Source organism: Eufriesea mexicana, unplaced genomic scaffold (genome assembly GCF_001483705.2).
Source record: "Eufriesea mexicana isolate 0111107269 unplaced genomic scaffold, ASM148370v2 scaffold1482, whole genome shotgun sequence".
NCBI lineage: Eukaryota > Metazoa > Arthropoda > Insecta > Hymenoptera > Apidae > Eufriesea > Eufriesea mexicana.
In genome coordinates this window covers 2,319,239-2,332,250 of record NW_016909634.1, presented here as the reverse complement: position 1 = coordinate 2,332,250, position 13,012 = coordinate 2,319,239, and the positions used below count along the sequence as shown (strand labels likewise).

The window sequence follows — 13,012 nt, the reverse complement described above, 5'->3', positions numbered from 1 at the left end:
TGAAACGAAGGTTCAAGGGAAACAAGGGGAAGATGAAGATGCCAGCAGAGTCATCGATATACTGGGACTCGGTCGGTTCCCAGCACTCCGCTTCCGTTGGCAGCTCTGGAGACGCTTGCAGCTCCGGAAGTGCCAGCAGACACTACGTCGATCCGTGGGACCTCGAGAACTATGCATACCTGCGTCGTCATAGCGTCGCTGGCCTGGCGCAACAGACGCCGCGACACCACCGACGCCCCGCCTACCGGCTGTCCCAGGAGACACGTGCACACTCTGAATATTGGTGAGTGGTCGTGACCAAATTTCGAGGCCAAATTGGCACCTTGATTAGCCAAATCCGGTTAGATCTTAATATATTATACTACGCAATTATTACAAAAATATTTCTAAAAATATCCTTCGTCGACATAACCAAAAAAATTTCTGAAAAGAAAAAGAAGAATCGAGTTCGGAATAATATTTACAATATTTCGTAATATTCTTATAATGTTATTATATATACGTGTAATTGTAGGTTAGATTAGAAAAGTACCTAGACGAGGTCTAGGGGAAAATCTGATTACGCAAAAGTACATGGTCGAGGTTATCCAATTAGATTATAATCATGGTCAATAAGCAGTCATAGGGTCAACAGCACACGGAGAATGTTTAAGTAGCTGTTTGTTGAGACACTGACCATACCCAACGCAGTTTAACTTGTTAGGTAGTTCAACGAGAACTAGCGCCTTCTGCGTGGTGGCGTTGTTGACTACTGCAACAGCGGAATTAAGGATTCGTGCATCTTTGCGTCAATATGCACACTGTTTAGAGATCTGAATTAAAATTTAAATAACAGATACGGATATTTTAATACTCGTATTACGACACTCGTATTTATAGTCGATTGTCTAGCAACTGATTCGAGAGGATTGGTGTCGTTTCGCAATATTAAACTAGGAATGTTAATCAAGCAGCAAGGCTGGTAATTCAAATCTAATGACTCTGATTAATCGACCGAGAAGACTGGCAGTTAAGCTTAATAAGCAGTTGATACTTGAACTTACAAGTGAAGTTGCTTATCGATCAAACGAATCTCGTTGAATTAAATGATCCAAATATAACAATCAAACTTTCTTATTTTTACGACGATTTAAAAATCAGTGAAATTTTCCGAACTTTCGGCATTGTTTCATTTTTTACGATAGATTGTTATAGAAAAATTGAAGGGAAATTTCGAGTTAACGACTTCGTTAATCACGTTCAAGTTTTCGATACGAAACGCCTAATCATCGATCCCTCGAAGGGGTTACACAAGCGAACTTGCGCTGTTTACAAGCGTGATATCCTTTCGTCTTTTTTTCGTTCACAGTCTGTTTAACCCAATACATATTTCCATGCTTTGTAATTTGCTTTGAGAAAGATCGTATCAGTGGGTACGAAGTAGGGCTTTGTGTTCTTGAGCATTGCTCTCTCGTGGTAATATTTATTAAACTTCGCGCACCTTCACTCGACGGACCAAGGAAACACGGTTCTCGAAATACCTTTTATTTCACCTTCTTTCTTTCTTTTTTTTTTTAAATACCCACACAAAAAATTCGTGAGAACTACGAATAACAGAAACTGTAAAAAAATAAAAATTCGGCGAGCAATTATGTTAACTAATTTAAAGCAAAGAGAGTTAAATTATTAGTGCAAAATTAAGAGAATAATTATGGTTGATTGAAATCAGAATTGGAAAATTAATAATATTATATTAGATTTGGTTCCTCGGAAGGTTACTCGTGAAATTTGAGAAAATTTGAATTTATTTTTACTTATGTACATCGAATTGATATTTTGTCAAATAATATAATAACGCTTATATTTATAGAATTTTGTTTAGGGGTTAAAATATTTCAGAAACATTTATTACTTGTTTACTTTGGCTAAAATTATACTAACATACCCGATTCATTATTATTCAAGAAAATTGTGCAGTAGAGTAGATAAATCGGAATTACCAAGCATTTCTTAATCACGAATTTTGAATATTTTTTCTTAATCGCTGCATTTGACGGTTTAATTGGTCTTGCATAGTGCACAACAAAACGTAATACTGATTATGCAATAAAACTTAACATGTTCATCACTGATCGAATTTTCATTACGTTATATTCAAAGATACCATTTTTATATACCACGCAACGTGTATTATTTATGAATTATTATATAATTTTCTCCCCCATTTCGAAACCTTTAATTTAATTTTTTGGACAACTAAATAATTCATAAATAATATTTTGAAGGAATTCCGAGGACCTGTATAACTTTCAAAAGGAATAGAAATATAGGAATGCCTATATTAGGTATATATTAGGTACTTATCTAGATACATATAGTAGGCACGAAAAGATACCATACGAAAATTGAAAGAATTTATTAAAATTCCAATGAAATTGAATTATCCTGGTGCTCAAGGGAAGGAAAAGGAGAGAAAGACAAAAGACACGTGTGGAAAAATTGCGCAACTAGAAGTTCCAGCCAGCACGAGACACAGTTACAAGGCAATTTAATTGCCGGAAAGAGACACTTCCTTTAATCGTAATAGGCATCCATCAGCGATCCAACGTGGTGCATTGAACCCCGTAACGCCGTTTAAATCGATCATTCGGATCGAGCGTGGTGAAAGGCGAAATCCATAGAGTCGTTTCGCGTCGCCAGCTAATTTGATGAAAAAACACCCTAAGCTACCAATAGACGTAAGATTGCTGACGGTACGAAGTGTAACTTGCCTTTAAATGGCCATCTCTGAGTGTTGATTTAAGGATTAACGAACTGACGAATATCGTGTAACTAGATTTACAAATAGGTGTACAGGCAGTTTTATATTTTGATTTTAACCTGTTCCAGATTAAGAATGTATCCGCTTTCTTTAATTTAATTCAGAAATTCGTCTAATTACAGAATTTCTTAGTTTGAAAATTAATCACTGTCGTTTGGCTAGAAACGCAGCGACCGAAAGATAACCTCAAAATGTCTGTCTAAATTGTGCTTGGTGTGCTACCTTCTGATGTTATTTATTAAACGATTCAATTTTAATAAACTTTCACCCAAATACATCAACATCCAAAGTAATTAGAAAATCGTACAAGCTTCTGGAAATGACCAGAAGTGCAGCGACCGAAAGATAACCTCAAAATATTTAAGCGATCTGGTGTTACTTATTAAACGATTCAATTTTAATAAACTTTCTCCCAAATACATCAACATTCAAAGTGATTAGAAGATCGTACAAATCTCTAAAAATGAAAGTGGTGTAAACCATGAAAGTTAGGAGAGTACCTTGTTGTTGAATAGTATGATTTAATCGTCCTCCATGATGAGATTAAACCGACTCCTCTCATAGTATAATACAGGAGATAATTAAAAAATTGCACAAATTTGTATTTTGTTTTTGACTATAAGTTATTACCTAGTTATTAGTTTATTTAGATTTACTACTTAAGTATAAAAAATTATTTTAGAAAATAATAGAATCGTTGCAAATTATTTAAGATAATACGTTTTCACGTTTGAGGTTAGAAACAGTAATTTAGCATGTAAATGGCAAAAGGAGTTGACAAACGTTGCAGGTACACGTCGTCGGTGAAAGAGCCTGGCTACGACGCGCCTGCTTTCGTGGAAGAATTGTATTGTGGACCAGCCAGACCGACGAACAATAGTTGCTACTATCATCAGCCAATCTATGAGGACGAGGTACCGGATTACGTCGCCCCGTTTCCGGTCTACGCGCCTCTCTCTGGTAAGATTAATTGCTTTTTCCCTGACGGTCCTCACCACCCATCGAATCGGGGCCTCTAAAGTGAATTGGAGACGGAAACAACAGAAATTGTTCTCAAGAGAAAAGTTACCTTATTTTGTGAAGTATTTCTTTGGTAGATTAGCTACTTTGACAGTGGAAGTATTTTGATAAATAACTTGCTCGTGATCAGTCATATAGTCAATTTTCAGATCAACAGATCTTAAACAGATAACTTATTTTGGTAAGTTAGTTCTGTGGAACTTAATACACTTTGATAGATATTCCATCGTTGATTCAATTTATGATCAATTATAATCAGTTATATAGTGAATTCTGTGATCAACTTTGACAGGTAGCTTATTTTAGTAAAAGTTAGTTCTGTAGAACCTAATGAGCTTTGATAAATATTCCACTGTTAATTCAATTTCTGAAGAGTAATTTTTGATATGTCATTCTTTGACAGATAGTTTGTCTACTGGTTACTTCAGAATGTAAGTAATTTAATTGCATAGCTAATTCTGTGGTGTATGAGTAGGATGACTTTGATATATAGTTTATTGAAAGATGGTTCATTATGGTACGTACCACTTTTGTCCTAAACAATTTTTATACCTAATTTAGTTTTTGTACTATCATCGTTACTCTAGTTTAACAACTATCCATTATGTAGTTCATTTTCTCTCATAGGATAGTCCATATCTAGTCCATTTTAATACTGCTGAATAAATGCTGAATACCAGTCCTTAGTAGCTGGAACAGTTCTCTGACTTATATGTTATATTGCTTCAATAACTGGTTCTATGATAGATAATTCCCTAGTGATTATCTATCTCATGTTAGTCTATTGTTGAACATGAAAGGTCTTACTATGATTATACGATTAAAAACAAATGATACTTCTCAAAGATAGGCTTGACGTTAAATCACTTTTAATAATCTATGATCTCTGAGCATTCAGATTCCTTTGTGCCTTATTTCAGGTAATACTGCACTCTATGTTTAATACATTCACATACTATTTTAATATTTTCAGCAATGAGAATATTCAACATTAACACTGCATTAGAATCAGGCCTCTAACAAGTCTTGCACAAGGTATGTTCTACTTTGATTTGAACCTTGAAAACAGAAGTTCTAGGCCCACAATCACGCCTATAATTATACCAACCCGACATACACGATTAGAAAACCGTGATACCGATTTTCACTCGCTTTCACCAGTCGATATTTAGCTCAACGTATTTTCCGGGTATACCGTTTATTTTTTTCTGCTGTGAAATTGGAAACATGTCTCACAGGAAGATAAACATCTTGAAACACTTTAGATATGCATTAAATTCCTCTCAAGACTCTAGAATTATAAATCAAATAAACAAAATGATTTGTATCATCATTTCCTGTAGATTTCTCCTGGCCCAACTTTCAAGCTTATCCAAATAATATCACTATATCATTATTATACATTCGTTACATCTCACCAATTAAATTAGTAATTTCTAATCATTTTAATAATTACATGCCAGTTGCACTCTGTCCTCTAATCTTACAAATCATGTTCCTATCACAGGAAGTTTTATTCTAACCTAATACGTCATATTGAAAATTCCTATGTAACTTCGATTTACCCTTACGTCTGTATTAATGATGTAACTGTAACGTCAAACCTAAATAAGCTACCTAACCTAAAGAATCTCTCTTCCTTGAAGTTGTTAAAAATTAGGAACACACGTAACTCAGGCTATACTTAACTCTAAGTAAAGCCAGAGATCGCGTGATTGAAAACCACAGGTCGTGGTCGGGTGCGTTTTCTCTTCACCGATCTCGGTCCGTTAATTGATATTCCTGCACGCAGCAACTTGGTTACGAATCGAAGAGGTTATGTAACTGGTGCATTGCAATGGCGCTGCACGTGCCGATGCGTTTGATTAAAGAACGCACTTCCGTTTCGGGTCTGGTTCAAGAATTCCATTAATGGTCAAGTAACGAGGAACTGGACCTTGCCGATGGCACCAAACGAACCGTTTCTTCCTTCAAACGGTGCGAGTCCATTTTCCTATTTAGCCTGCATTTTAACCTACTTAAGGATACTAACAATATCCATCGTTAAATTAATTTTATACTTAACCATAATACTGTTACACAATTTATTATCATATCTATAATTATTGTGGTCAATTAATATATCTTTTTTGCAAATATATAATTACATTAATATATTTTTCAGTCTAAACGTGTGATAAACAGTGTTATTGTTTCAAGCGAATGAAATAAAATCTAGTAAAATATCAGTGCATCGGAATGTTCTATTATTTTAGAACATAATGCATTCGGTCACGAGTGATTGTAACAGTTCATTGAAATCTTTCGCATGGTTACACAGCTTGGGTGTGTCTTGAAAGTGACTGGTAGAAATGGAATTGATTATAAGCGACTGAACGGTAAAAGGGAATCGTAAATTTTCTAATCGAAAGTTTTATTACGTGAAATCTTTGCAACGTAAGGTTTTTTGCTGCACTCGAAAAATTATAGGTTAGAAAAAAACGATTTTCAACCTTGTCCTGAATAACAATGGATTCACGAATATAAATACACATTGTAAACGCAAAAACAAATTTTCGTAGTTTATTATATCTATCCAAATTTTATATTACTGTTTAAGGAAATAAATATTTTTGTATTTCCTTAAATATGTACCATGATTCAAAAGTCTCGGATCCATTTTTATTTCTATTCCCTGTGTAACCATAATAGCGTTAACTTAACCTAGATACGAGAAATCTTCGACTTCACCTATGATCCAAAAAATCGATACAACTTTAAACGATTTCCACGAATTTCACGAAGGAGATATTAAATAATCGGTACATTTTACCAAATTAATTAATATTCTTATAGCAACCTATTTTTAATTATGGTATTCGTGTTATATATTATTTAAAAATATTTTTCTATTTATGTCTATATTTCTTGCATCGAAATTTAATAGGACTTACCGAATTGGACATCATTTATTGACGACTATTGACTAGTAACCTCCTACACCGATGTTGGAAAAGTGATAAAGGCAATTGAAATGAATTAATCGATTTCACTGCAGTAGAACGATTGCCAATACAAAAGCCTGTCGTAAGAATATTGCCGAGGTTCGTCACACGTTGCAATAACTCGAACACGATTTCTATCGTGTCCTAGAAAGTCCCTATCGCCTCGTTGGATCATCACACGCAGCGCTAGTGTCGCGAGCGTCCTCGCACGACTTCGACACGTAATTATCATCATTTTTCAGCGGCTTTCGAACGCCTCTGCTTTCACCTGCGAACAAAATAGATTCTCGATACAACGACAACTTCATTCGGGCAACTTCGACCGCGAAATGAAGGCCAGTGGAAATGACAGTCATCGAAAAGTTACATCGAATCTAATCTTCGCTATTGCCAATATAGGGAAAATGATTGAAGAATGTTTTCCTTTTTATTCCTCACGTCCATAGCGTGCTTGTTTGTAATTCTCTTCGTTGTTTTCTTCCTTCGTATAATTAACGCTAGCTTAAATTGGATAAGAAAGTAAGTTACTGTTCCCTAACCTTAAAAAGTTCAAAAAAAAGTTCAAAATGAGAAAAAATACCAATGAAATTTTAGGAAATTTCTCAGATAATATTCTAATTCTGTCAAATGACATATGCATCCATTGTTTCCGCCATTTTGATCATTTATTCAATAACGTTATGGACCTTTGTTTATAACATTTCTTTTCTTTTTCGACGATAAATTTTTCTATGCTATTTCTTGCAAGTTTCTAGTCTATTAGTAATAATAATATTGAATTCTCAATATTAATACTTATTCTAGACTAACCGCACATTCTTTCGAATATCTCAAATATTAGTAAACAATATAGAAAAATTAATAAATTTTATTTTTATACTTGTGACATTTTATTGTATTATTATTCTTCTTCTTCTTCTTATTATTATTGTCTATATTATTATTATTATTATTATTATTATTATCATCATCATCATTATCATCATCACTATTATTATTGTCGTTGTTGTTGTTGTTATTATTATTATTATTTATCTTAACACTTCGCATAAATGACTATTATAAGTATTTTTTTTTTTAAATAGGTAAAGTAAATACAGCGGTAGAATATATTTGCATGCAAAATAGACGCGAATCACAGTTTTAATTTAGCACGTATCATGATATAATGACAGCACTCTATACATTTCACAGGAGAATTTAGCAATCAAAATATATAAATATTCTGTCATTCATTCAACTTCATAAAGGGAAATTTAAATGGAACTTCTAACTTCATTTTCTCATCTTCGCCAGTTACTCTTACTCGCTCTCTTCTACCATCCATCAGTTCGATCCTACTTTCCTACATCGTCGGAAAATCGTACAATTTCCTCTGAAAAATGTTCCCAATTCGATGTTAATTCCTCGGCTTTCTAAATAATTCCGTAACACGCGTGTCCAACCTGCCAAATCGACGTCTGTCATCAAACAACTAGCCTCTCGGGAATAGACAGGGAAGAAACTCTCCTCTCTCCAGAGTCTGAACCATTCGCTTAAAAAATTCCAGAAAAAGGCAGCAAACTCTCTCAGCCGAGCCAGTGATCGTCTGAACGAAATTGCACGTGTCATCGTGAGCGATTTCCACGTCCTCGTTCCGAATCCCGCGACCCTGCGAGCCCGTCGCGAGGAAAAGCAGACGAAGGCGTTGGTGGGCGTCGAATCTGCCTGTTCGATTGCCAGCGGATTAAAGTCAAGCCTATTAAACGCGAAGACCTCCACGTAACTGGTCGTTAATCAGCGGGATTACCCGATCGAACCAACGGGACCAGTATACCTGACGATGAGCGATCTGCAGCTAGTTTCCCTGGAAAATAAGCCTCCATTCCTAGAACACGTAACCAAGTGGAACTTTTTCACGGTATCATACGGGCCACGACTTGGCAAGGTCGTAAATTAATACTTTTAGCCGGGATTATGTCATGAGACCTCGGACCAGGTGAACCTACCCACCGATTAATCCCTCCGGGGGATTAAAAATTCAGGGATCGGACCTGAGACCTTCATTTTCATTATAGAGAATGTTTTATACTCTTTTAGAAATAAATATCTAATGAAAGTACAACGAGAGGAAATTTTTTGGCCATCGGAGTAACTTCGAGGAATTTAAGGCTTAATTTCGAGCGATTTTGAGAAATTATCTCGATTGTGTTAATTCTTCGTGAATGGGTCTGTGTTTGTATAAAAATGTACTTTGGATTGACTAAGTTTCGTTTAAGAAATTTAATGTGAGGGTAAAATAAGTTGCTGTGGTGAAAATTTGTACCAGAGTTTGGAATTCGTGTTGGTAGTCTGTTTATACACAGACAGACAGCCATAATGGGTTAATGTATTAGGCTCGGAGCAGATGAAAGACGTGATGTTGCGATTTCGCATGGGTGACATTGTGTAATTGAGTAATGGTGGGGTTGCATATTCGTGAGAGAAATTGCAAGTATATGAGAGCTGTACAGAGAGATTGCTATAGCAATACCGTCACAAAAACACCGTAGAGGGAACGCTGAATTTGTGTGTGTATACATATGCACGATTTGTCAACCCGACGATATTTTACGCGGTTTATTAAATTATGGCAACGACCCGCTGACAAATTACATATATTGTACAGTATTCTCCACGTATATGACCGCAGTACTGTTTATCGCGGCCATATAACCGGGGACACTTACAAAATGGTTATTTTTATTATTAATCCATTTTTTAACTTTTTTTATATCATGGTTCATATTATTACGTCACTTTATAGTTATTATGTTACTTATTAGTTACTATAAGTATCGTTATTTCTTATAATGCACTTTTAAATTCCTAAATTCATTTATTTAAAAAATAATAAATTTACTTCCAAATAAAATTGAAAGCAATATATTTATAAATATCGGAAACAGACGGATTGATTTCTAATATTACTTTAAAAATTAAACTGTAACGGGAAGTTCACAGCAATTAGAAATTTGAACGCACTGCAAATCGATTAGAATTCTAGCGAGTAGTATCAGCAGAAAAACGATCGAGACTAATGAATTGGAAAGTTATGCTGTTTCATAATGTTAATAAACGGACACATTAGAAACGGTATTAGGTAAACTGGAACCGTACAATTTGTTATTATTACACCACCGAATCTATTTTTCCGAATTTACATTGACAAATTATCGTTTCTTCTCATCGTTACTATTGGGATTATGGGTAAAAAGAAATAACTATCTTTATTTTACAATTTTCTTTATTCTATCCTAAGCAAGGTATATCTTAAGTATTCTGACTGTTCGCATGGAGAGTCAAAATTAGAGTGAAGAAAAAGGGTATGCGAATGCAGCTCGTCCTGGTCCCCTAATTTTTAGTAACCCTAACTCCCCTAACTCTTAGCGTGAAGTGTTTTCTTCACGAAACCTCTTCTGCGAATAGATCAGAGATATATCTATTTCCCTAAGAGACTGATTTTTGTATATATGTTAAGACGTATCTTATGTTCAACAATTACAATAATTTGTAAACAGTAAAAGATGCAATACCGCGAAGAAGCTATAAATTCCTAGGATTTGAATTTTTCCACCAAAGTCTGCAGAATTTTTCGAGGAAAGAGTTAAAAAATGATAGAAAGAGTGACACAGTCCTAGGAAAATAACATTTTATTCACGTTTTACAGTTATCTATGCAAACGAGACGTTATTTATGAAAGAACCTGATACAATCGATCCTCTGTCCGATAAGCAACAGGAAGATCGATGTTTTTAAGCTTCGAGAAAGTTGCTTTTATTAAGAGAATCGTGTGAAATTTTATCATGGACTTTCTCCTCGTAAATAATTGAAAGGGATATTGTTTGTTGCTTCCAAGTGGTTCCGCTCGATAATCTATTTTGGCGATCTTTTCAATCGGTTTTTCGATATTTCAGATGTGAGACACGGTGAGTTCATGGAAGACCACAGGCGATTTAGACACAGGTGCAAATCAACGTCCATGAGAGAGCTTCATAGGTATATTTAGCGAAGAATTTTCATTGCTTTCCTTTTTCTATCGTATGATTTTTTCCTTTATTTCGTTTTTCAGGTCTAACGTCGACACTAGCCTTCCACCAATGGATTCTATAGAATTAGGTAGGAAATTAGGGATACCTTAATTTTTTACAATTTGCAGACTTCTAGATTCGTATTAATATATTTTCCAACTTCTAATTAAATTAAAAATTAATTATCGATTAATTGTTAAATGATTAATACACAATTATTGGTACATAATATTATTTTTGCTATTAATTATTGGTTTATAATATAACTGTGATTAATTGATCAATTATTAAATTTATTATCGAGTTACCCAATTCTAATTATCTTGTCTTAATTCATAATTTGAGATATCGAAGTTCTTCGTATTCAAAAATTGTTTAGAAAATTTCGTATTAATATATTTTCCAACTTCTAATTGAAAAATTAATTATCGATTAATTGTTAAATGATTAATATACAATTATTGGTATGATATAATATAACTGTGATTAATTGATCAATTATTAAATTTACTATTAAGTTGCCTAATTTTAATTATCCTATCTTAACTCATAATTTGAAATATCGTTGTTTTTCGTATTTAAAAATTGTTTGGAAAATTTCGTACGATCTATTTTTACAACTGTTATTTTCGTTCTAATTTTAGTATGCATTTTCCTCCAGATGTTCCGGATTATCATACACAGCAAGATTATCCATCAATGGAGCAAGAGAAGTACATGGTGCAAATTGTTCCACCACCTCAACTCGATCTTAACACGTATGGACATTTAAAAATCGATTACACGAACAGCTGGAACTCATTGAATCGAAAGATCAGTAAATAATCGCCGATCATTTTTACCTCGACGAAGAAGACATCGAGCATTTCTTAAATGTATCCCTCATACTTGTAAACGTCATCGATTATTTATGTATTATATATGTATATTATTTAAGAACTTTAGAATCGAACCAAAAATTATTCTTAGTTTGATTTACTCGAGTATAGGAAAATCAGTAGCCAACTTCGCGAGTAAATTAATGTATCTTACATTATTCAGAATGTTTAATAAACGCTCCATTAATTTTGTCTTGAACGTCGACACGATAAATCGCGTATATTTTACGGAATATCCACTACAATTTCCCTGTCTTCGTGGAATAATTTCCTTTTCTTTGCTCTACTGTCACCATTTCCGGTTTCCACCTCATTTTCCATAGGCGTGACATTCGCTCTTGTTATGTCCAATTCTGGCCATCTATAAGACACACATCATACTACCAAATTAAATAAAGCACCGAATAAATTAAATGAAACGAATTCTAATTCATTGCAAGATGAATTAATTACATTAATTAAAAGGTAATTAAAAAGTACCTAAAGTACGAGGTATTTTTTTTACGTTTCTCTGAATTCTTTGGTCGTCCTCTTTTTGCAGGTTTACTCTGATTGAGAAGAAAGCATATATAAATATATATATATGTTTTTTAAATAATTTCTAAGTCATTTAATTTGGACAGTTGTAAATATTTAATTACGGAAATGGAGCCCTGTTTCGCGTTCTGCAGCAACATTTTATACCTCTGTATTTCGTCTGCGTGTTGCTGCTTCAGCACAGCAATGTCTTCGTTTTGCTTTTCCTCCTGCATGGCTAACTGTGATTTCAAAATTTCCACTTCGTCTTGCAATCTGCATACTGCGTCGAAAGTAATTTAATAATTTCGATATGGAATAAATGGTAAATAATTGCACGAACGATTAATGAATTTGAATAAATGCTAAATTGATAGATCGATAACTGGTAACAACTGATAAGTAATAACCGATAAGAGATAAGGTTTCTACTAAAGCACTTAAAATGTGTCGAAATATTTTGATAAAATATGTAAATGGCACGATATACAATATTTAATGATGTATATATATAATGCCTAATATATTCTCTATTATACAATTTTATGTATAATATAAAATATACTTTATTATGTACTACATATAAGTATACTATATATAGATGTAACATTGTATATATAATTAAATATATTTTATACAATGTAATATTATATGCAATATTTAATATATCTTACATGACACAACATTATGTACAATATTCTATATATTATACATTATATATATATTACTTATTATATAAACTAATATATATAAAATTATATAATA

General features: G+C 33.6%; 2 protein-coding genes across 2 annotated transcripts in view; one reads left to right on the top strand and one right to left on the bottom strand.

Annotated features, from left to right (window-relative positions):
* Window positions 1-11,724, top strand: LOC108548289 (uncharacterized). The gene is made up of 5 exons (XM_017901146.1): window positions 1-283; window positions 3,591-3,760; window positions 10,740-10,821; window positions 10,895-10,941; window positions 11,515-11,724. The coding sequence occupies exons 1-5, from the start codon at window positions 33-35 to the stop codon at window positions 11,676-11,678; spliced, it is 714 nt and encodes a 237-aa protein (XP_017756635.1). The 5' UTR covers window positions 1-32; the 3' UTR covers window positions 11,679-11,724.
* A 150-nt stretch (window positions 11,725-11,874) lies between these two features.
* LOC108548292 (uncharacterized) overlaps window positions 11,875-13,012 on the bottom strand; it is a 2,395-nt gene continuing 1,257 nt past the window's right edge. Inside the window, exons 3-5 of the mRNA XM_017901148.1 lie at window positions 12,373-12,541; window positions 12,212-12,279; window positions 11,875-12,092 (exon numbers count right to left, since the gene is read on the bottom strand). Of these exons, the coding sequence (XP_017756637.1) occupies window positions 11,957-12,092; window positions 12,212-12,279; window positions 12,373-12,541 (373 nt within the window). The 3' untranslated portion in view covers window positions 11,875-11,956. The remainder of the gene's footprint in view (window positions 12,093-12,211; window positions 12,280-12,372; window positions 12,542-13,012) is intronic.